At 36.4% G+C, this 21,848-nt stretch overlaps 1 protein-coding gene across 4 annotated transcripts in view; it reads left to right on the forward strand.

Moving 5' to 3' along the window:
* Window positions 1–21,506, forward strand: part of TRAPPC8 (trafficking protein particle complex subunit 8) — a 52,162-nt gene extending 30,656 nt beyond the window's left edge. For 2 of the 4 annotated variants that reach the window (XM_056483893.1, XM_056483895.1), the window contains 12 exons: window positions 774–931; window positions 1,694–2,136; window positions 4,413–4,560; window positions 5,808–5,904; window positions 6,359–6,427; window positions 6,544–6,584; window positions 8,096–8,281; window positions 8,804–8,905; window positions 15,333–15,380; window positions 16,672–16,817; window positions 18,379–18,468; window positions 20,460–21,506. In XM_056483893.1, the coding sequence (XP_056339868.1) occupies window positions 774–931; window positions 1,694–2,136; window positions 4,413–4,560; window positions 5,808–5,904; window positions 6,359–6,427; window positions 6,544–6,584; window positions 8,096–8,281; window positions 8,804–8,905; window positions 15,333–15,380; window positions 16,672–16,817; window positions 18,379–18,468; window positions 20,460–20,694 (1,763 nt within the window). In that variant the 3' untranslated portion in view covers window positions 20,695–21,506. The remainder of the gene's footprint in view (window positions 1–773; window positions 932–1,693; window positions 2,137–4,412; window positions 4,561–5,807; window positions 5,905–6,358; window positions 6,428–6,543; window positions 6,585–8,095; window positions 8,282–8,803; window positions 8,906–15,332; window positions 15,381–16,671; window positions 16,818–18,378; window positions 18,469–20,459) is intronic. The other 2 variants (XM_056483894.1, XM_056483896.1) reach the window with 1 other exon arrangement.
* Window positions 21,507–21,848: the final 342 nt, after the last annotated feature.

Raw genomic sequence — 21,848 nt, forward strand, 5'->3', positions numbered from 1 at the left:
GTAAAAAACCAAAATGTAAATATTCCGTCTATGCCATGTTGAATCTATACCAATTTTCATTGACTTTCTTGCCATTCATTTTTTCTTTGGCATCTTTTTGTTTAACTTTCAACTTTTGTCTAAATGTTGCACTGAAGTTCTTTTATAGATTCCCAAATTTAAATTTGGCTGATACAGATTTTTTTTTTAGCATCTTGAATTCTTTCCTTTACATTAATCTATAAATGGACAATTAATTGCATGCTACTTGCTCTGTTTTGTTGAATCATTTATCTGGAATTCTCTCATATAGAGAATTTAGTTGTTAGATGAATGGAGATTAAAATGTGTGAAAGTTCTGAAACAAGTAGAAGCTTGTTTAGAGGATGGAAACCTTTTGAATAAAAACCATTTGGAGAGTGGTGGCTGTCTGTAAAGGAAATAATCCTCTAAGTGACTTTCCAGCCTGGCAGAAATTGGGAAAGAAATAAATGCATCAACTTTATGCACTACTTCCCTTCCAGTTGTAGTCAAACTATTGAAGGGCAGAGTAAGTCCACAACAATGGATAACTGACTGTTGGAACTTGAACTAGCCATGTGTTAAGTGACTGTAAACTTTGAATAGTTCTTTGTTGGTGATGCTGCTTAATCAATGACCACAGCATGGGCCCAATAACAAAAATTGAAGTTACTTTTGAGATTGCGTTGGGAGCTTTGGATCATTTCTTAGAGATAAAGTTAGGAATTAATAAGAAAACACAGCTAAATGAAAGTTTTAAAATGTTTTTTCAGGCAAGTTTGTTTCCAATGGGTTATCTGTACGAGGACGACAAGATTTAGAAATCCAAGGACCTCGACTTAATAACACAAAAGAGGAAAAAACATCAATTAAATATGGACCTGATCGACGTTTAGATCCCATTATTACAGAAGAAATGCCTTTGTTGGAGGTATATGACTAATTCTTATTGGCAATTTTGAGAAAAGAGCAGTTTATAAATGTAATTCTAATAATGGCAGCATGAATTCCTTAATGCCTAAATCTTTCCAGGTAATTTGTGATCTACCAATGACAAACTTGCGTGGATTTTACCAATTTAAACTTGAGGTCTCAAAATTAATATCCTTCTGAAATTGCTATATTCCCTTAGAATCTTAGTTGGCAACAGCTTTGGTAGCCAGATTCTAAGATAAGTAGGGAACAGGCAAAGAAGCTTTTTTCTGTTTGCTTGCTATTCATCTAGAACAGTTATTCCAGCTGGTTAATTAAAACACAGTGCTTTTCTCTTCTAGGGTTATTAAAATGGTCTGGCTAACTGATTAATGAACAAGTGGGATAGATCAGCTAGAAAGAGCTACAGTGATCACCCAGTCCAGCTCCCTGAACAAGTTACAGTATGTTATTGGCTTTGTCCAAATGCGTCTTGAGCAGTGACATGGGCATGACTGCCTCTCTAGGAAGCTTGTTCCAGTGTTTGACCACCCTCTCTTTACAGAAAATCTCTTAATGTCCATTCTAAACCTCCCCTGGTAGAGCTATTCCCACATGTCTGATCACTGGTTTTCAGGGTGAAGAGATCTGCACCTCCCTCTTCACTTCCCCTCAGGAAGCTCTAGGCAACAATATAGTTTGTGTTAGTGGGTGTTTTCATGGCATTCCCAGCTTGCCTCAGTGTTCAGGTTTTTATTTTCTCATTTTCTCTCCCATACAGGTGTTCTTTATAAATTTTCCTACAGGGCTTCTCTGTGGAGAAATCAGAAAAGCATATGTAGAATTTGTGAACGTAAGCAAGTGTCCTCTTACTGCACTCAAGGTCGTGTCCAAGCATCCAGAATTTTTCACTTTTGGTGGAAATACTGCTGCTCTAACACCACTAAGTCCTTCAGCCTCTGAGAACTGTAGTGCTTACAAGACTGTTGTGACAGATCCTACCTCTGTGCGAACAGCACTGCTGTCCTCAGCTTCTTCTGCAGACTTTGGGGTTGGCACAGGAGGTTCACCTGAGGTAATACAGGTTCCACTTCCTGATGCTGTTCTTCTTCCTGGGGCTTCAGTGCAGCTGCCAATGTGGTTACGGGGACCAGATGAAGAAGGTGTTCATGAAATTAACTTCTTGTTTTATTATGAAAGTGTTAAAAAGCACTCAAAAATGTGGTAAGTTTTTCTAACCTACCTTTTCTGTCATACTTAGTAGACACGTTAGATTCTGTGATTTAATGGTAAAAAGTAAATATTACTGAATTCTCTCAATTGCTGTGATGATGTGAAAATGGCCTGTTATCTGCTATTCTAAACAATATTTTTTCTACTATATGATCTAATTTCCATAGGAAATTGTATAGCCTACAGTGCTTTTATTGGAGGAGTAAATATTAAATTATTAAAATAATTTAATAGGAATGTTAATGGAATTCTGTTAAAACAAGCTTTGCTCTTATTTAAATCCTCTGGAATCACATCTTTCTTGGGCATAAGGTGAAAAATCATAACCTAATTCATTTTTGCATTTTATAAAACAAAATCTTGTCTACCTTGAATGAACGATTTTGTTCTTTGTTAAAATTTGGCTAGTAACCATCTTGAGAGAGTCCACAGTCAGGTTTGACACCACAAGCTAAAACAACCCCAAGAAATTCATTCAGCACTTCCTGTGGGCAGGCAGATTTTCAAAGGGAGGCTCCATTGTGTATAGTGATTACTTGGGAAGACATGTCAGACCCTGCTTTTTCCTTCTCCATAGTTTTATTGCTGAGCATGACACCATATGGTATGGAATATCCTGTTGGTCAGTTGAAGGTCAGCCATCCCAGTAAGTCCCCTCCCACCCTTTTGTGCAACCCCAGCCTGCTTGCTGGTGGGGTGGGGTGAGGAGCAGAAAAGGCCTTGATCCTGTGCAAGCCTTTCTCAGCAATAACAAAACATTCCTGTATCAACACTATTTCTAGCACAAATCCAAAACATAGCCACTTACCAGCTACTGTGAAGAAAATTAACTATGCCAGCCTAAACCTGCACACTTGGTGCCTGTACTAGGCTTACTTCAGATAAGCTCTGGTAGGATGGACTGAATGTCTTCTTGTGGCTGAAGTTGTTTACTAGGCTAGTTCTGAGAGAGAAACAAAGTTTGTGTTCTGTGAGGTGGTTTGCAGTGTAAACTAAAGCAGAGTAAGTTGAGAGAGTGGGTCAGTGGCATATTCTCAAAACTGAAGTCATGCAAATGCACCCTTGGTTTCGATCTTTCCGTAGCTTCTGAAATACCAAAGTTAGCATCTCATTTGGTTCTAAGCTAGTCTGTAGGAATAGGGAATTTGTCCCCCTGCAACTCATAGTATTCAGAAATAGAGGTGTTTGAGAGATGGAGGAGGGTTGTTGGAGTAATGTACTTGTACTGAAGTTTTGAGGGGGACTTAAGACAACTGCTCTGGTTTAACAATGCTCTTTGTAAACTGAGCATACCTTTCAAGTGTTCAAAAAATGATGTCATTTATGCCACTCGAAAGCTATACAGGTACCTATGTATCTGAATATTAACTGCAAAACTTTGAAGTTCCTTCTCTAATTGTGACATTGTGAAGCAGAGTTTAGGAAGCCACTGATATTTCCCTCCCAAAACCAAGTGTCACATGATGTTTCAACATATTTAATAGGTAATATTTATCAAACATTTACATGCTTCTAAAATGTTTCCAAGTGGAAGTTATGGTAGCTGAAAGCTTCTACATAGGAAAAGCTCATGTATTTTGATGGTGTCTAAGAATGGAATTGTTACTCATCTTTAGAAAGGCAGGAGGATAACTTTCATAAAGGGACTGCTGTCCTGGAGGTTGAGCATGCCTGGAAAAAGGCAGGGTAGCAGTGGTTCGGTCCTCTTGGTTTTTTAATTCTCTTTTCAGGAGAATTTATTGAGTGCAGTAGTATTCTAAGTGCTTTTTAGTAAATACTTACGGCAAGAGATGTGACTGACTAGTGGTCTTTCTCTGGCTTATTTACTCAGCAGTTCTTTTCCAAAGCATTGGGTGGCATTAAATAGCTTAATGATATCCGTGTGCCAAGACATGTCTGTTTGCTTTCACTCTGCTACTTGTCTTACATCTGAAACATTCCTGAAGTATTTTTCCTCATGCTAACACCTGAACCTTTTTCTCCGATATTTCACACTGGCTGAGACTGTGTTTAAAGAGCACCTACCCATGCAACTAGATGCCTAAATATACAGTAGGTTTGATAATAGGGTATCTTCAGTGAAAAGTGTATCTTTGGTGGTTGAAGTGAACACATTGTCTAATGGCCTTAGTGTTGACAAACTTAAAAGCTAAATTTCTTGATGTCATGTTCTGGGCAGTCCTGGTTGTTCAAAATGTTGTCCTGTTTTTTTGGTTTTTTTTTTTTTTTTCTCTCTTTTCTCTCCTCCTCCTTCCTCCCTTTCCTAGTCATAGAGTATTAAGGCACACTGCGGTTATTTGTACCAGCCGGTCTCTGCACGTTCGGGCTACTGTCTGCAGAAGTAATGCACTTGGGGATGAAGAAGGCAGAGGGGACAACATGTTGCTCTTTGTGGATGTAGAAAATATCAATACTGTAAGTTCTTATTTGTACTAATAATAATACTATCCTGAAGCTCAGCAGATATGAACCAAGACTCAAGTTTTTCTACAGTAATTTTGCAAACAAAAAAAAAATAAGCCTTGCATATTTGATCATTCAAATACTGTTGAAAAGAATATTAATGTGAAGTTATATCATAACTCTCTGGAAGTCTCCTATAGTAATATTGCAAGACTGTAGTTCACAGTGTTTTAAGGAATATTTATTCCAAATTGATGAATGTTCTTGATTACAGCTTTCATTGTTGTCTCATTCAGAACTGTGTCCCCTGAAATCTTTCAGTGAAAAGACTGGTAGAATTAGTGGTAAAGTCGAAGTCAAAATTTTATCTCCGATTTGAACAAAGTTTGTGTTTACGTTTATCACCAAACTTTTAAGACATTTTTGCTAATACAATCCAGATACAGATATATCTGTTGTGATCTGTTGACTTACTAAAGCAGATGAAAATACTCAGTTTTTCAAACCATGCTAATTTAAATTTACTCATTTTTTTGGTAAAGCTGCTCCCATTTTTTCAGTCACAAAGCAAGGTAACTGAATTGTCTGTTTGTAGAATTCATAGACACTTAGTTGGTAATGGAACCACTGAGCTGATTTGTCGTTTTCTTTTAAAGGTGTGTACACTCTGGTTTTTTTTCTTCATTTAATGAATATTGTCCACTCCTTTAAGGAGGGAGGAATGTTTTTATGAAGGATGTACCAAGTTAACAATGTGAGACTTATTTTTCCACTACCGCCTCACTCTTTACAAGAAAGGAAGCCAACTCCAAAAGCTGTGTTTTATTGTGTATATATATAAATCCAAAATAGATCTTGAGTTTCTAGGATTTATGATATAGCAATGCTCCTAAAGCAATCATAGAAACTAAGTAGCCTTGTGGACAGTGTTCTGCATTGGAGTTAAAAAGCCTAGTTTTTATTAAAGTTTTTCTTAATCTAAAATACTAGCTTGTGGGTCTTTTTCTGGGGGATCCTTATTTACTCTTTGTGTGGCTTTGTTTACTGCAATTGTAAGTTGCTGTGATCTGGGACTGTTGCTTTACTTTACAGTCGGTCTTACATCTTGAGTTTTAAGTACTGTGTGTTATGAGTGGTGTGAATAATGAGTTGAATTAATATTCTAACAGTGGCACCTTGCAGTGAACACCTAACTGTGCAGTATAGCACATCACAGTTGTGATTGGTTTTCTTTGACATAACTTTTGTCTGTTCCTTAGAGTGAGACGGGTGTTAAGGAATTTCATATAGTGCAAGTTTCAAGCAATAGCAAGCACTGGAAGCTTCAAAAATCTGTTAACATCTCTGGAGACAAAGGTGTGTATCTTTTTCACCAAAATAATAGCTAGTCTAGCTTCTGGCTGATAAAAACAGTTGAAAGAATCTTACAAGGAGCTGAATTTGGCTTTCAGAATAATTAGTTTCCAAAAACTTTGTCCATTTCAAACATACTAAAGCCCTTCTTTTGTTATATTTCAAGAAATGTATATTTGCAGATAACTTATTCAGATTTAATTTTAAAAGCAAGCTTAATTTACAGGTAAATTATTTCTGTGATGCAGAGAAATCCATGTCTGGGGTAGCAGATAATTTTCCTCACAAGGAATATGGTTTATTGTATGCCATTGCTATGCCAGATTAGCTGTGCTTGTTGAGTGTCATCAGTGTGTGTGTTTCCTGTTTGCGAATATTCAAGACTTGTGACTTTTGTCTGAGGGACTCTGATTATGCTGAGGATGAAGAAAAAAACCTTGCTACTTTTTTCTTTCAGATACTAAACTGGCTAGCAGAGAGAGAGCAAAGTTGTGTTTTAAAGCAGTGAGATGCAAAAACTCGGAAGGTAGGTTCACTCCTTAATATGGTAACTTTTTAAAAAAAATACTCTTTTGGATAATGTATGCTGAAGTTGTGACTTCTCATGATGCTAAAACAGTGCTTTCTCTTTTTATCCCTTAGAAAATTACACTTTTGCAGATATTGTCTTTGGAAATGAACAGGTAGGTGGGTGGGTACAACTGCATATTTTGTCTTGTGTAAGATGTCCCTGTCATGTGAAGGGACAAAGAGATGGTAAGGTAACCTAGGCTAGCATATAGGCAGGAATATTAGGATCCCAGCTCCATAGTTGAGCTACTTTGGAATCACATTGCAGTGCTGGCTTTTTTTGCTAATTCTTTTCCTTCCTTTTCAGCTCTTTGGAGTAGTTACTTTAAATATATCCCAGCCCTCTAGTTTTCTAGTAGAGGCCTGCAGATATCAGATTCTTATTCTTAATTATACTTTTACTAAGGCAGATTAAAAATTTTAATTACAGCTTGTTTGAAAAACTGGATAACTAATGGATGTCAGTCACAGAATTTCAAAACTACTACAGGAGGTTGCAGTGAGTTCAAGGAGTCTTATTTTAGTAGAAATTTAGGGTTCTAGACTACTATGCTCTTCTAATTTTTTAAACATACAGATATTGAATAGTCCTTTTAGTAAATGCTAAATGCTTTTCCAAATCCTGAGGAAAGTAGGCCCACTTGCATTAGTTTAGAAATCTGTGGATAGTGGATTTAGTCAGTTGAATATTAGATTCCTTATTTTATGCTGAGCATACATTTTTCCTGCATGTATTCAGCTTTTAAAGCCAAAGAAAACCTATTCACTGCCATTTCATTTCATAGACATATAAATTGAAGTTAGGACTAGAAATCTGAGCTACAGGAACTTCAACTTTCCTGGAGAACATTTTATTACAGTGGGGAGATGGGGAGGGTTTCCTCCCGTCTGTGTAGTTGTTACAAAAGTGGATTTTCTCCCTGGGTATCAGCATTCTGCTAGTGCAATTATTAGCAGCTCTGCAATAGCATATTTTGGAAAAAGTAGCATTATTTAAAGGAAGGGGTTGCGAAGCTAAAGTTGCTTGCTTATCCTGTGGTCTCCAGCTGGACACAGGATCATTGCTGTTGCTCTTAAAAACCAGCTTCCTTACCAGGCTTTTGGTGTTGGAAGAACTTGGTACACATGACAGCAGAGTGCTTGTTTGTGCCATGTATCTATGGGCATGTGCTGTGCAATTTATTATCTCTACTATTGCTAGCAAAGTGATGTTCCTAACTTAGATAAATAATTGCAACTAAGCTGAGGAAAATATTACTAAGCAAAAATGACTTTTATATGACTTGGTTGGATGCTTCGGCTCTCTCGAATAGACTTGATGTAACGCAGTAGGCTGCTTTGTGATAATAATCAAAGCTCCTATTTCCAAGTTTGATATTTGTAGTTCTAAACCAGCAAGTTATAGCTTTGTTTTCTCTATATTACCTTTAGCAGCCCTATAGATGGGGCTGATGTCAAACAGGTCAAGCATGGAAACCAAGGTGTCTGGCATCCTCTAGTTTTGCAAAGGGAAACCAGCCAGGATAATGGAACTGAAGTGCTACAACAATGAATGAGCTCTGTTAGAGCAACTTGTCAGCTCACATCCTGTTCTGAACACTTTCTTCCTTTTTTTCTCTTGTAGATAATAAGTTCAGCCAGTCCTTGTGCAGACTTTTTTTTCCAAAGCTTATCCTCTGAAGTTAAAAGAACTCATGTGCAATCTCATGCTCATGCATCTCAAAGGGCAGTGAAACAATCGTTTGATGAAACAGTCAGATTGATACAAAGGTGCAGCGAAGTTGATTTGAACATTGTGGTACTGTGGAAGGTATGTATGGTTGTGGCCTTTGTGGTAATTTGGACATGAAATGTTACAGTTAGAAAATAATTTAATGTAATCCTGAACTTTCAGATATATACCTATGAAATTTGTGGGTGATTTTTTTTTTCTGAAAACAATCAAACCAACTATAGAAGCAAAGATAGTCTTAGTATCTATCACTGTAATGTGTCCTTAAATGGTTTTACATTACTCTGGATGTATTCAGTTCTTATAAGCTCTCTTTTAAAAGAGAAAATTATGAAATCTTTTAAAAGAGAAAATTATGAAATCTTAAACAATGAGATTTGTTAGTGCTTGTTCTTAGAGAACTCTAGGAGTGACCCAGTGCGCTTTGAAGAAAAAGGTCTCATTTGAAGTAGTGGAAATGGGCATAAATATGTCATGCTGGTCTCTAAGTTTTGATCAGTACAGCATGTTCCACCTGAGTTATGGAGCAGTCAGTAACTCTGTGTTATGAATCTTGCTGTACTTTCTGGTCTGCAGATGTCTTTGTATTATGTTCTCTAGGCATATGTTGTGGAAGACAGCAAGCAGTTTATCTTGGAGGGCCAGCATCATGTTGCCCTTAACACAGTTGGGAAGGAGGCCTTTTCATTTCCTCAGAAGCAGGTAATCTACTGTGAAGTTTTCCTTTATAATTGCTTCTTTCTCTAAATGGACTTGATGAATTCTCTATTATATGGGTGGAATCTTTTGTAGAATCTTAACATAAGTTATATGTTACTATTAAATAATTCAGACTGACTAACTCCAGGTTTGCTTAGTCTTCTCTATTGACCTAGCTAGACCCAGTTGAAACATGAGAAAAGCAATATGCAGGTAAGTATGTCGATGAGCTGTTGTTGAAGTAAACTGTTCTTTGGTGTTTCAGATAAAGCTAGAAACTTGTTAATGGTATGAAAGGTAATGATTATTTCATAGCAAAGCTAATAGTAAAATGGTGAAGTTTATCATTCTTTTGCTTGACGAAAGAAAACAGTATCTGTAAGAAATTGCTGGCTGTCTTCTGGTACATGAATTGATAACAACTATGGAAGTTGCAGATAAGGTTCTGTAAAAACATCCGTACTAAATTCAGTTTATGTGGACAAAGAAATAGTGCAAAATAAGAGGAAATAAGTCTTGTGCTTGTTTAGTATTCTCCTGAGCAGCACATTGCTGTTCTTTCTTGTTTTGTTGCCATTATTTCTTTTTACCAATATTGCAAACATAATATATAGCTTTTAGTGAGCTCTTAAAGTTGCAAAGAGTACTATATATTTTTTATATATTTTGTCAAGAAAACAATACAGGACAAATGTCTTCCTATAAATCCCATGCTGTAATGCAAGTAGTGAATTACTCTGAAGCTGTGCATTTGGCTTTGGTTCATGAGCCTTTAAGTATTTGTATATTGCTAGGGTAATTTTTTCCATTTAGTTCTTTGTGCTGTGAAATGGGATTTGCACACATGGGCTCTAGCTATGCTGAGCAGTACAAGAGGCTGTATTAGTCTAGTGACATCTGCCCCCTCAGGTATTCCTTTCCCTGTCTTAATATGTATGTAGAACAGTAGATCACACTGTAGACATCTGAAGTTAGGAGACAAAATACTGTGAACTTCTGATCCCATTAGTTTCTGGTTCTCACAAATGAATAGGAAGAGAAAATAGAAATGAATCACATCTGCATCCTAAAATAAACAAATGACTGAATAGGGTATGGGTAGAAATTTGCATTTCTTGTTGACTGGAACTCTTTGTCTGTATCACAATCAATTTCAAACTAAAGAAATTAATCCTGCCACCAGCAACAAGGAGGATCTGTATGTGCTCTCAAATTGTTTTGAGGAATAGATGCTTCTATATTACCATATTACAACTATCTTCATACAGATTCTACATTGATTATTGTATTCACTTACTTGAGCATGAGGAGTACACTTCCTTTGAAGCATTCTATACCTTGTTTGGAAGCAAAAAAGCATCTGCATTGTCATGCACTTGAAATATGTTGTAAGAGTAATTGGTTGCTGGGTTTTTTTTTAAATAAACATGTAAATTCTGTGTCCTTGTAACCAAAGCTCAGAGTTAGCATGAATTTTAAAAACCTGTGATCTCAGGACTGTTAAAAATTGAGATATTACATATCCTGACATTGTGTTTTTTTAAAATTGACTCATAATACTGTGAGGAGAGCAGTTAAACTGCTCTGAGGTAGGAGATGAGGTGTAAGAAATTAATTGATTTGAGACTTTGCATCAGTTTACTTTGTTCAGTCCACATTTCAGAATTAAAAGAATCCCTAAAATAGAATTAAATTAGGCTAAATAGAGAAATTAACATACTTAATCTCTTAAGAATTGCATTAGTCTTTGTTGCAATCTGCATATTGTCTTTGAATTACCTTATTTTTGCATTAAAGTATCACAGGCAGTGGAAAGCTGGGGAGGAACAGTGGTAGAAAATTCCAAACCCACACTTTACTTCTGATTTAATATTTTCAGTATGTAGTTTTGTCTTTTAAGTCTGTATCTATTCTTCTAAGTCATGAATATTATGCTAGGCTGTCCTGATTTGCCTTGTGCTGACAGTATTGAACTTGGTTGTTTTCTGAGGACTCAACAGCAGAGGGAGATGGAGGTGCATGCTTTTCACCAACACATGTGGGTTACCAGTTCATAAGTGATAGAGGGCTGCTGGGTAATAAAAAACTAAATTGCATATTCTGAATAGGGTCTCACCTAGTATGCAAGAGTCCACTCTCCATTGCTGAGTTTTATTTGTTGCTCCTTTACAGTGGCTTTTTTCTTGACTCTTGCTCAATGCTATTGTATCCAGCAAAGCAGTTTTTGTGTGTCTGACAGACACAATCATCTGTCCCCAAATCAAGAACAGTCTCATAATGGATACTGAGGAAAGATGAATAAAATTTCTTTCTGTACCCCGCTCTGCCCCGTTTCTTTTAGTCCTCTGAGAAATGGCTCAAATCTTAGCCACATTAATCAAATAACTGTTAAACAAAATGAGATTGCTTACTTTATATTTTGGTTGGCTTCTGCTACATTTTCAGTTGTATCTCAGATTAACTCTTTGCCAGCTTCTAAATAGGTAATTTGGATTCACAGAAGCTTCTACTACTACTGTTCAGGGAAACAAAGCTTCAGTAAAGCACTGTAGAGAAGAACAGGAGATTGATATTCTTCAGCACTGTTATGCTTAAATTGTTCCAACAGTTGCTGGTAGATTTCTAGTTGGGTGAACTGACATAAGTTCATCCTCATTCATTGTGGGACGTTTAATGCACAGTAGGGATGTGGGACAGATATAACTTGTGTATTTGATAAAATCAAGCTAAAACCTCTGGTTACAGTGGTGCTTTGGGAAAGGCTAAAATGTTTTCTGGATAAAACTTCTATGTGTACCAACATATTAAAAATGTAAGTAACAGTAAAATTCTATACAAATTCTTTGATGCTCCCTTTTCTTCCCATGTTTGCTCAAAATAGAATTAAAAATATTAATCCCTTTTCATTCTAATCACTACAATAACTATGACTTTAAAGCTGTTTTACTGTCACTGAATACAGGGTTTTTTATTATTGTTTACACTAGAGATTTTGGTTGTTTTTGTATAACAAAATAGCACTACTTTTGAACATAGGCTACTGGACACAGTAGGCCTACCAGGAGATGTGATGAACTACCTACACTTTTATGTTCTAGATTTTTGGGGTCATAACATGTAGTGTGCTGAAAGAACACTTAACAGAATATTGACTTTGTAGAAGCATTAATTTGTTTCATATAGAAATCTCTCTGGATTACATGGAAAACATTTATCTTCTTATCCTTCCTTTTGCTGGTGTTTTTGAAAAAATGTCCTTTGGCTAAAAGTAGAGAAAAAAGTGCTAAATACAGTTTGTTGCCTTGAATCAGAAGGTGCCACATAGTGATACATTAATAGTCACAGGTAGCAATATATGAAGAAAAAAATCACATTAGGTGTAAGTAAAGTGACTTGCTTTGAATAGATCCATTTCAGGCCAAGTAATAAAAGCCTCACTTCTAAATTCAGCTGAATATTTGTAAATCAAGGCTGTTTTTATCAACAATGATATTGCTATAGGTTCTGTTTCTCTGCCGAAACATGCTTTTTGGAATCGGGTAGTTATAACTGAAGGTCAGCCTAAGATTGCTCCTGAAATACAGCTATTCTGTCTCTTCTTGACCTCTCTGCCTTAAATTAGTGAAATTATAAACATCCAGTCACAGTCAGGGATGTTGATTAATATTATTTCTTACTGCTCTCTTTCCTGTTTTTCTAATCTGATGAATTCAATCCAAAAGATTCCAAAAGAAAAGTGCAGTGTAATATGATGAGCTGGAAGTAATAGGGTATTTGAATTACTTCTGGTTTGCAAAAACTTCACACCGATGGAAGGTGAGAAGCAGCGAAGAGGTTTGTCATTTGAATGTTGGTGTGTTGGGAAGAGCATCCATCCTTCCCAGGTGTTCTTCAGGTCTTCACATGATGTTCTTCTGGGCTGCACATTTAGTCCTGTGAATTAGACCAGCACTAGCCCAAAGTAAAATCCATAAAATGTGTATAGGATAGATGCAGGCTTTTTAGCAGTATTTCACTTCAGAGAGGATAATTTTTGATAAGAGCGCTCCTTAAAATACATGCAGCTTAATGAGTCAGCAGCAGTTTGGTTGGAAGCAGGAATTCTTGAAATGTAGGAGAGGGTAGAGTTTGAATAACTATTTTTCCTATTACTGGAAGTGACATCTTTTGCTAGTTCAGGACTTTTTTTATAGAATACGTGGGAGGAGATGCTTGAATAAAACAGGACTTTGCTTAAACCACCTCAGTAGAGAAAAAGCAAAGTTTTTAAGGGTAAATCAACATCAAGATCTGAAATAAACATTTTTCACTCTGTTGTATCAATTGATGGAGCAGATACAGTACCAGTTTGGGAGGACTGGCTTAAATTATTGTCATGAATTAAATGCTCCAAATAGCTGCAAGCCAATGATTTACCCATTATGGATGGCAGAGCTGATGATACCTGTTTTGAAATGTTTTATTCTTGGTGTCAGTAAAACACTGTTCCTGTAGTTGAGAGCTAGAATGAGTATAGATGAGTCACATTTTGAAGGAAGCAACTTAAAACTGAGGTTTTAAAATGGAAAATCTCAGATCTAAAATGGGAAAGGGAGAAAAGCACATCACTTAGATCTCACTCTTATTCTACTGCTTTCATAATTGTGCTTTTACTTATGCTTAGCTCCATTCAGGAGCTTCCTGTTTAGATTTTCTTCTGTGATGTGCATACTGGCCCCTCATATTTGACTGAGCATGTCAATAATCCCTTTGGCTGTGTGTGACTTGTGGCTTGTGGGGCAAATATGCTGATTTTTCCATACAACTTGGAAATCAAATTGCAGTGCTTACCTTTTTCTGGTGTGCTTAAGAGCATATTGACCCAGTCTCTAAGAATATTGTTTATGAAACTGAAAACTTGAAGTTGCATAATACTAGGTATAAAAATCTTATAAAGTGACTGTATGTGAAGATACTGTAACTTCTGTCCATCTGATGGAAAGGAAAAACTTTTCAATTTGAAAATGCATTCTAAGATATTAAGAATGTGTTATGGGTAGATCTGTCTGTTACAGCTATTAAAAGATGCTTTGAATTGTTAGAATCTTGCTTTTTCAACTTTCTGCTAAGTATAATTCCAGGAGAGATCTGAAACTGGTGTGAATGACTAAAGCAGCATTTCAGAAGTGGATCTAAAGATGATTTATAGCTGTTTCAAAGTAGCAAAATACCAGACTCTAATGATTGGGACTTTCTTGTAACACAAATAAGTGAAGAGGTTGAGATTATTTTACTTGAATTAGAAGTCTTGTATGTAGATTTGAGTGTATTTGTTTGAAGCTGGCTTTTGTAAATAGCTTAGGGGAGCAAGAAGCTTTCTAAAAATTGGAAACAACTTTCCAAGTACTAGTTGTGCAGTTTGTAGCTCTTGGAACATAATTGAGGGATCACTGTTGTTCTGGTGCTAATGCCTGTTGTGTATTTTTAGGCAAAACCGAAAAAGCTTTAAAATGCAGCTAGAAACTGCATAACAGTAACAGAAACCACACACCCCTCTTCCAGTCTCTTAGGAAGTCTCTTCCAGTCAAGCCTCTCTAGGTCTATCAGTTTGTATTTTTTTTTTTTTTTTTTTTTAGAGGGACAATCCTAACCATTGATGTGACTTTCTTTTATGCAGTTTAGGATGGTTACTAGAGCTGGTGACACTTCTGCAGGCTTTGCAAAGAAATACTCTGGGTCAGCAAGCAGATTTTAGGTGTCAGAATTTCTTTTTATTTTTCCTCCCTTTTAAAAGGCAGTACTTCACTTGGGCTGATAATCCAGGAGTTCAGCAACAAAATATCACCTGTTCAGTTCTTGATTTTGCTTTTGCTTTGTTTCTAAGTATAAGGCTGTTACTGCTTGGTGTATGTTCTTGAAGGGAGGATACAGGTGCCAAGTAGGTATGGGCTTTTTGGTTTGGTTTTTTTAAAGCCTTGATTCAATTTCACAGGCTCCAGAGTAGGGTGGGAGTTTAATGCATCCTTAAGCTTAGCATTTATTAGTTATGTCTAGGTAGCTTGCTGATCTGTATGCAAATCTTTTTGGTTATCGTTTGGAAGTGCTTGATTCTTTCCTGAACCATTCCTTAGGTAAGAGAATCATGGGCTAAATGTAATATCTTAGCCTTTGGTCTAGGTACACAATCACAAAAACCTAGAGTTTGAGCACCTAAACTTGGAGAGACAGATATCTTTTCTGACTGACACCTAGAAGCTGGCTGGAATTAAGGTTTAGGTCTGGAAAATTATTAATTTTGCTGCTTTCCAGTCCTTCGACAGAGGTGTAATATTAGAACTAAAGGTTTGAAGTATTAACAGCACTCTGCACTTTCATCTGTAAATGTTTCTGCTGCATTTCATGATGTTCTTGTCTACTTGCAGAGGTAAATATTCATATTTGTCTTTTTTAGGGTTTTAAAAAAATACTCGGGAATTCTGATTGGGAGGACTTGGAACAGGTAATTGACTCTAGGGCAATCTACAGTTTGTAGGATATTGCTGTGTGGTTGAAGGCAGCCTTGAAGATTGGTTGGACTGTTATTTGAGTGGAGAGAATAATTTAAATGAAAACCTATCATCTCTGCTGTGTCTCATGCTGTCAGTTTGCATTGTTAGGGTAGGATGGGAACACCACCATTCAGCACTTAAAATGTATTTTATTGTTACTGTGTAATAGCTCTTTTTCTTCTCAAATTACATTTTGAGAGAACTACTCTTCCTTTTGAAGGAAAGACTTGCAAGCCTGTTAAACCATTTGCTGTCTTCATGGTATTATCAGCACAGTGACTAAGGTGCTCATACACATTTCCGAACACCGTGTGTTTGATTTTAAAATCAGGTTTCATTGCCTGTAGTGTTTCTTTTCAACTTAAAAGGTACAATCTATCAGCTTTTAATGAAAAGTATTAACTTTATTATACTGTACTAACTACTGGTGGCTTTTTACTGCTGCAAATTCTTTTTTTCTTTTAAAGATGGATTTTCTGCAGAATAGATTCATAAGGAAATACTAAAGGGCAGCCCCTTCCTGAATAAATCCTGCTCAAAAACCAGATTAAATGATGTTGGACAGAAATGCTTCACCAAATGCAGGCTGGTTGCAGCTTTCTGTATCACTTAATTTCTTCTGCTTCAGAGATTCATTTTGTCCAAACGGTTAGGGGGGAATCCCAAGTAGTGTGTTAGAGCTTGTCTTGGGCTTTCAGCTGGGGACAAAAAGTAACTTTCATATCTGCAAGTGCTTGTTATGCAATTTCAAAAATACTCTTGTTATTAAATCTTTCTGTCAGTGTTTATATGTTCCTGTAAATTTGTTTGCTTTACTTTGGATCTATTCTGGGAAACTTGTACATTGTGTTTTGAACTTCCTAGGGCAGGTGATGAATTTTTTTGTTGCTAAATACAGGTGCTGGACAGGGAACAGTGTAATTCTGTCCCTTTTCCCTAGAAGCCAAATCCAAGCACTGGCAAACCACTGCAACAATAGTGTGTTTTTGTCAAACCTGTGCAGGTAGTGTTTTCACAAGCAACTGTGAAATCTGTCTCAAAAGAAGGTTTTAGATAAATCATACCAGTTCCTCATCCAGCATGCTTAAATACAAACCACATTGGGAAAAACTTGTGAGTTCCTGATGCTGCAAACTTGTTTCCCTTGTGAGCTATAGTTCTTAATGAAAAATTGTAACTTCTGTGACTGGATTTGTTGTACCTTATGTTACTATTTTCAATGTTATTCTGAATTTGTTTCAGGAACTACCAGAAACGGTTCTCTTAAAGTTTTTTCGGCCAGAAAACACACCGGTGCCTGCAAGACCAACACCAGAGCAGCTTTCTAATCTTATTAAGACAAGTCTTCATTATCCAGAGTCTTTCAATCATTCTTTTCATCAAAAAAGGTAAGTGAAACATTTCCTTTAGAAATATTATTAATTGGACATAAATCCTTCTGAGAGATGCTGTGTGGATTATAATATTAAAGTCTAGTATACAAGTATGAAATCTTGTTCAATTTTTAAACTCACTACTTCAGAAGTTTATAAATAAAATGGAAGTTTCATGTAAGACAAAAAAAAACCAACACTGTAATACCATAGCTCACACTTCTAATGTTAACAAGTAATTTATCAAACTTACTGAAAGAAAAATAGTCTGCTCCCTTTGTGTTTATTTTTGTTCTCAGAGTAAACAGTGTTATTTCTTTGAGAAGCCAGACAGAAAGATGTACTTTTAGCTCAAAGGAACTGTTATGTCTGCAACACCTCACTTGCCAAGATTAGCTGCACATGGTTCTGACTTACATCAGAAGGAAGTGGTAACAGTTCAGATCTCTGGGGCTTGTCTCCTGGAAGAATACCAGAATTAACCTCTGTCAAAAAGCATGCTGCTAGAGTGAATTGGTTGGAGCCTGTAAAGTCCATGACTCTTTCAGAGTTGTAATGATATGAACAAACCCCTTAGGTTACATTCTGAACATTAAATGGGTTCTGCTTGAAGAGTGAAAGTACCTACTTAGGCTTGAGTTGTTTTATCTGAAAGCTCTACTGTGTTACATTTTGTTATAACAATTAAATGTAAGTTGTCAAGAGAAAGGGATTTGTTTCTAAAAATCTAATATTTACATGTTCTATAAGGTGATGTATTTTAATACCAGTGATAAAGCATGCATTACCCCTCTTAGACATTGACCTCTTACTGGTTATAGTCTCTAATTGTTCTTTTCTTCCAATTAAAGTTTAGGATATTTGAACTGTTAGGCACTGGCAAGGAATTCCAGTGACACAAATCACTTGCTGAATACATAGAGCTGTTTTAGCTGCTGTAGTTTGTGTTCTTGCCTGTTGATATCTTGGAGTCTTTCTTGCTGCAGCATTATTTATAGAAGCAATAATAGTAATTGTGAATAAGCAGAATATCAATTAACTGTATTGGTTTTGTTGAGGATAAAGGCCTACATTAAATCCAGATATACATGTGCTGTCTGTTCTGGTTGGACACTGGCTCTAACTTAAGGCCCAGTGCCAGCAATTCCTCTACATGAGGCAGTGCAGAAGAAAAGTATCCAGTCATAGTGTGCCAGCCAGAAATTCAGAAAATAGTATACTAGACCATTTATTGCATTCTGGAATGTCTCTTGTCACACAAGCAGATTTTCTGTAAACTTAGGTGGTGTTTATGCTTTTTCTGTCCTTTCTCAGCTGGATGAAGGGAGATGGTAGCTTCATTTGGCCCAAATGAATCAATGCTGTTTTCCTTAATTGACAACTTTTATTATAAGTAGCTCTAGTCAGTGTAAGTGATTATATTTCTACCTCTACACTGTCTTGACTCTGGCATAATTGACAACTACATATAAATTCTGTGTTACTTATATTCATTTTAACTATTTAAGAGTATAATTAAGACCATGCAAAATAAGATTTTTTTCTTTCTTTAATGTGGAACTGTTTCTCTTTGCAGCCTCTGTCTGGTACCTGTCACTCTCCTACTTTCCAATTGTTCCCAGGCTGTTGTAGATGTGATGATTGATTTGAGGCATAAACCAACAAGGTAGTATGCAAGTGTTAATAAAACAATACTTTTTTAAAGAGCCCTTCATAGCTTGGGGAGTCTTGTAATATTTTAACTATATTGAATATCTGGAACAGTATCTTCAACAGTGGCTTTCTTGAAAGAATGGAATTTGATAAAGGGCTCATATAGTTAACTGTGAGTCTTCAGTCTCTGCTAAGACAGGGCCTTTAATTGTGACTCTTGAATAGGTAAAATTCTGCAGGTCTTTTCTAGAAAAAGGGAAATACTTTTCAACTAGTGAAATAGGAGCTTCACCAACCTTTATTAGACATAACTTGTTAGGTTTTAATTTTTAAAATACCGAGTAATTTGTGGCCAATGACTTCCTTCCGCAATTTGGCTTAGTGTAAAATTTTGTAGAACCTTTGATATTTTTAAGATTTCCTCTAGGTTTGGCAACTGATTCCTATGGCTGCCTTTTTGCTTAGAACTGTAGTAGTATGTGGGAAAATATTAGCATTGAGGAAGTGTTCATGAATTGCTTCTAAAAGTTTCACCGAAGATTTTTTTGTGGGATAGAGAATTCAGTACCATGATATCTATACCACTATAATTCTGCCACTCTTTTTAAACAAGGCAACTTCAATTAATGAGTAATGCAGGTAACAGCTCCTGTGCCCCACTTCTGCCCTCTTAGATATAATACTGCCTGGTCTGTTTGCCTCCAGGGAGGGGAGAAAGATTGTGAGGATACTGGGGGGGCTTAGTTGTGGAGGAGCACTGGCTTCTTGCCAACAGTCCATGGAGCCAAGTAAGATAGTAAAAACCCAGAGCCTAATACACAGATTCAGAATGGGAAGACAGAAAATTCAAGTGTAGTTTACTTTTTAGGTACAGTTGGGAAGCCATTCACTGGTCTGTTGTTTTTTCACAAGGTGTTCATGTTGTGTTACATTGTGAAACATGTCTTTGGAAGGATAGTGTACTCATGTGCCTTGAAACTACTTAAAAATAAAGAAAACCCTCACACACTCTATCCTAATGTATTAGTGCAATGTCTCTAAAGTAGTGTATGTCCATGTTGACTATTCCTGTGTGACCTGCAGTCTGGTTGAATTCCAGCTGGTGGGACAGACCTAGGAATGCCTTAAATAGGAATTCCTTCAACTCTGACAGTTTGGATCTTGTTACTATGTTTAGTGTTAGTGTTACATGCCAGTTATGTAGAAAGCTGAGAACACACTGAATTCTTCATTATAAATATATGTATAATTTATGTCCTGTGTATAGTGTACATTAGGAATCAAAGAAGTTCTTTCAAGGCTTGTAATAATTCATCTGAGCTAAGGGGAGAGCCACTATAAGGAGTTTTAAGTGAGTCATTATAAGTGAGAACATTAAAAAGTATTCAGTAAGACCTGGAGTTAAAGTGAGCTGATGGATGGACATAAGCATCCCTAAATTTACCCAAGGGTATCCTGGGTACTCTGAGTCTGGATGTATTTGTGGGTGTATGTGCATATGGATGCAGTAGGAAGGAAGAGAGACACACATGATTTCTTTTTTTTTTTTCAATTTGCATTTAGGACCTTGATAAAATGTTAAGTGCAGTCCTGTCTATAGCTATGATGGCAGCTGTTAATCCTTGCAGAGTCTCACTTTGTCTTGCTAGGTAAACCTAAATCTCTTAGAGATAGGAGGGTTCACAGAACAAAGACAGCAGGATGCATTTGAGGAAGGCAGTGATTTAAGGGTAGTGATTGTAGGCCAGCAGTCAAAAAGACTCAGGAGCTTCTAAGACATCAAAGACAAATGGCAGTGGGCACTCATCCAAAGAGAGCCAGAATAGCAACTTCCCAACTTCTTTCCAGAAGTTTTTAAAAAATATAAATCTTCTTAAGGACCTGGTGAGGGGGACACAGTGCATTCTGAAATCTTGGGAAAACTTGAAGGGAGTCTTGTAAATTGGTAATACATGTTTCAAGTGCAGAGAATTAACATTTTTATTTTTTTAATTTTTTTTTCAGCTCTGAAGCACTAGAAATACATGGATCTTTTACATGGCTTGGGCAAACACAGTACAAGCTTCAGCTTAAAGGCCAGGAGGTCTATAGCTTGCAGCTCAAGGCTTGCTTCGTCCATACAGGTGTCTATAACCTTGGAACCCCCAGAGTATTTGCCAAGCTCGTGGACCAAGTTACTTTGTTTGAAACAAGTCAGCAGAACTCTATGCCTGCACTGATTATTATCAATAATATCTGACCACTTCTTGGAAAAAAAAAAAAAAAAAAAAAGCACTAAAAGACAAAATAAATGGGATTCTTTTCTTACATTGCTGGTTGACATTTTTGCTGCAGTTTTTTTGAAATAGCACCTCAAACATCTAACTTGTTACTAAAGATCGTGTAGAAAAGAAAATAGCAAAATATTCAGATGACTTGTTAGTTTGTTTCTCGATGCAATGCACGTTGGACTGAAAATCCATTTATCCTTTTATAATGTATTTCTTCTCTGGTAATTAAGATACTCATAACATAAAATACTCTAACTGCAGATCTGAACATACTTCTGTGTCCAATACCCTGTCAAAAATGCAGCTTGACTGCTGTTACAACTTCCAGCATGGTGTGTTTAATATTTGTGGCTGTATTAGGATATGGTTCAGGAAGAAAGTCTCATTGGCTTTTTCCTGTCTGAAGCCATTAGTCATGGTAAATCCCAACCTTACTGTGAAGTTCAATAAGGTCTCTCAAATCCATTTCTGATTCTCGGTTCTTTAGTTTTAAGATTTTGGTTTCTTATTTATGGAAACTGATGGTTTTCAAGGTTTACATTAAAGTCCACCTAGGGTGTTCAGAAACATAATTTGAACCAGTTTGAGTATTTTCTCATTCATCTCAAAACAGAATGCACTATTTCACAACCATGGGATTGTCATTTAAATTGTCACTTACTTTATTATGTAACTATAACAACTGATCTGTTTAAAAATCTACTCAAGATTTTCAAGAAATGTATTATATTTATAACAAATGTACTGTAAATAGAATAAAGCATACACCATATTCACTGTATGGACTGGTGGCTTATTTGTTTCCCTTTGCATACAACTGTAGCAATCCACAGGTGCTGCTGCTATCACAGGACAATGCAGGTGTATGAGGCAGTCCATCTATTTTCTGATGCATTTTATTCTTTTTAGGTTTCCAATTCTACTTGTGTTTGATACTACTGTATGATTGTCTTCAGGCCTCTTTAGACTTCCTGAAAGTCTGGGAACCCATACACAGCACATAACCTTTCATAGTCAAACTTAACAGGACTGTGGATCATGTTGCTAAATCAATAGAATACTGAAGTATTCTCTGACAATGAATATGTTGCCTCAGGGCTCAAGTCCTTTTCTGCTGGTGTAC

Source organism: Oenanthe melanoleuca, chromosome 2 (assembly GCF_029582105.1).
Source record: "Oenanthe melanoleuca isolate GR-GAL-2019-014 chromosome 2, OMel1.0, whole genome shotgun sequence".
Taxonomy (NCBI): domain Eukaryota; kingdom Metazoa; phylum Chordata; class Aves; order Passeriformes; family Muscicapidae; genus Oenanthe; species Oenanthe melanoleuca.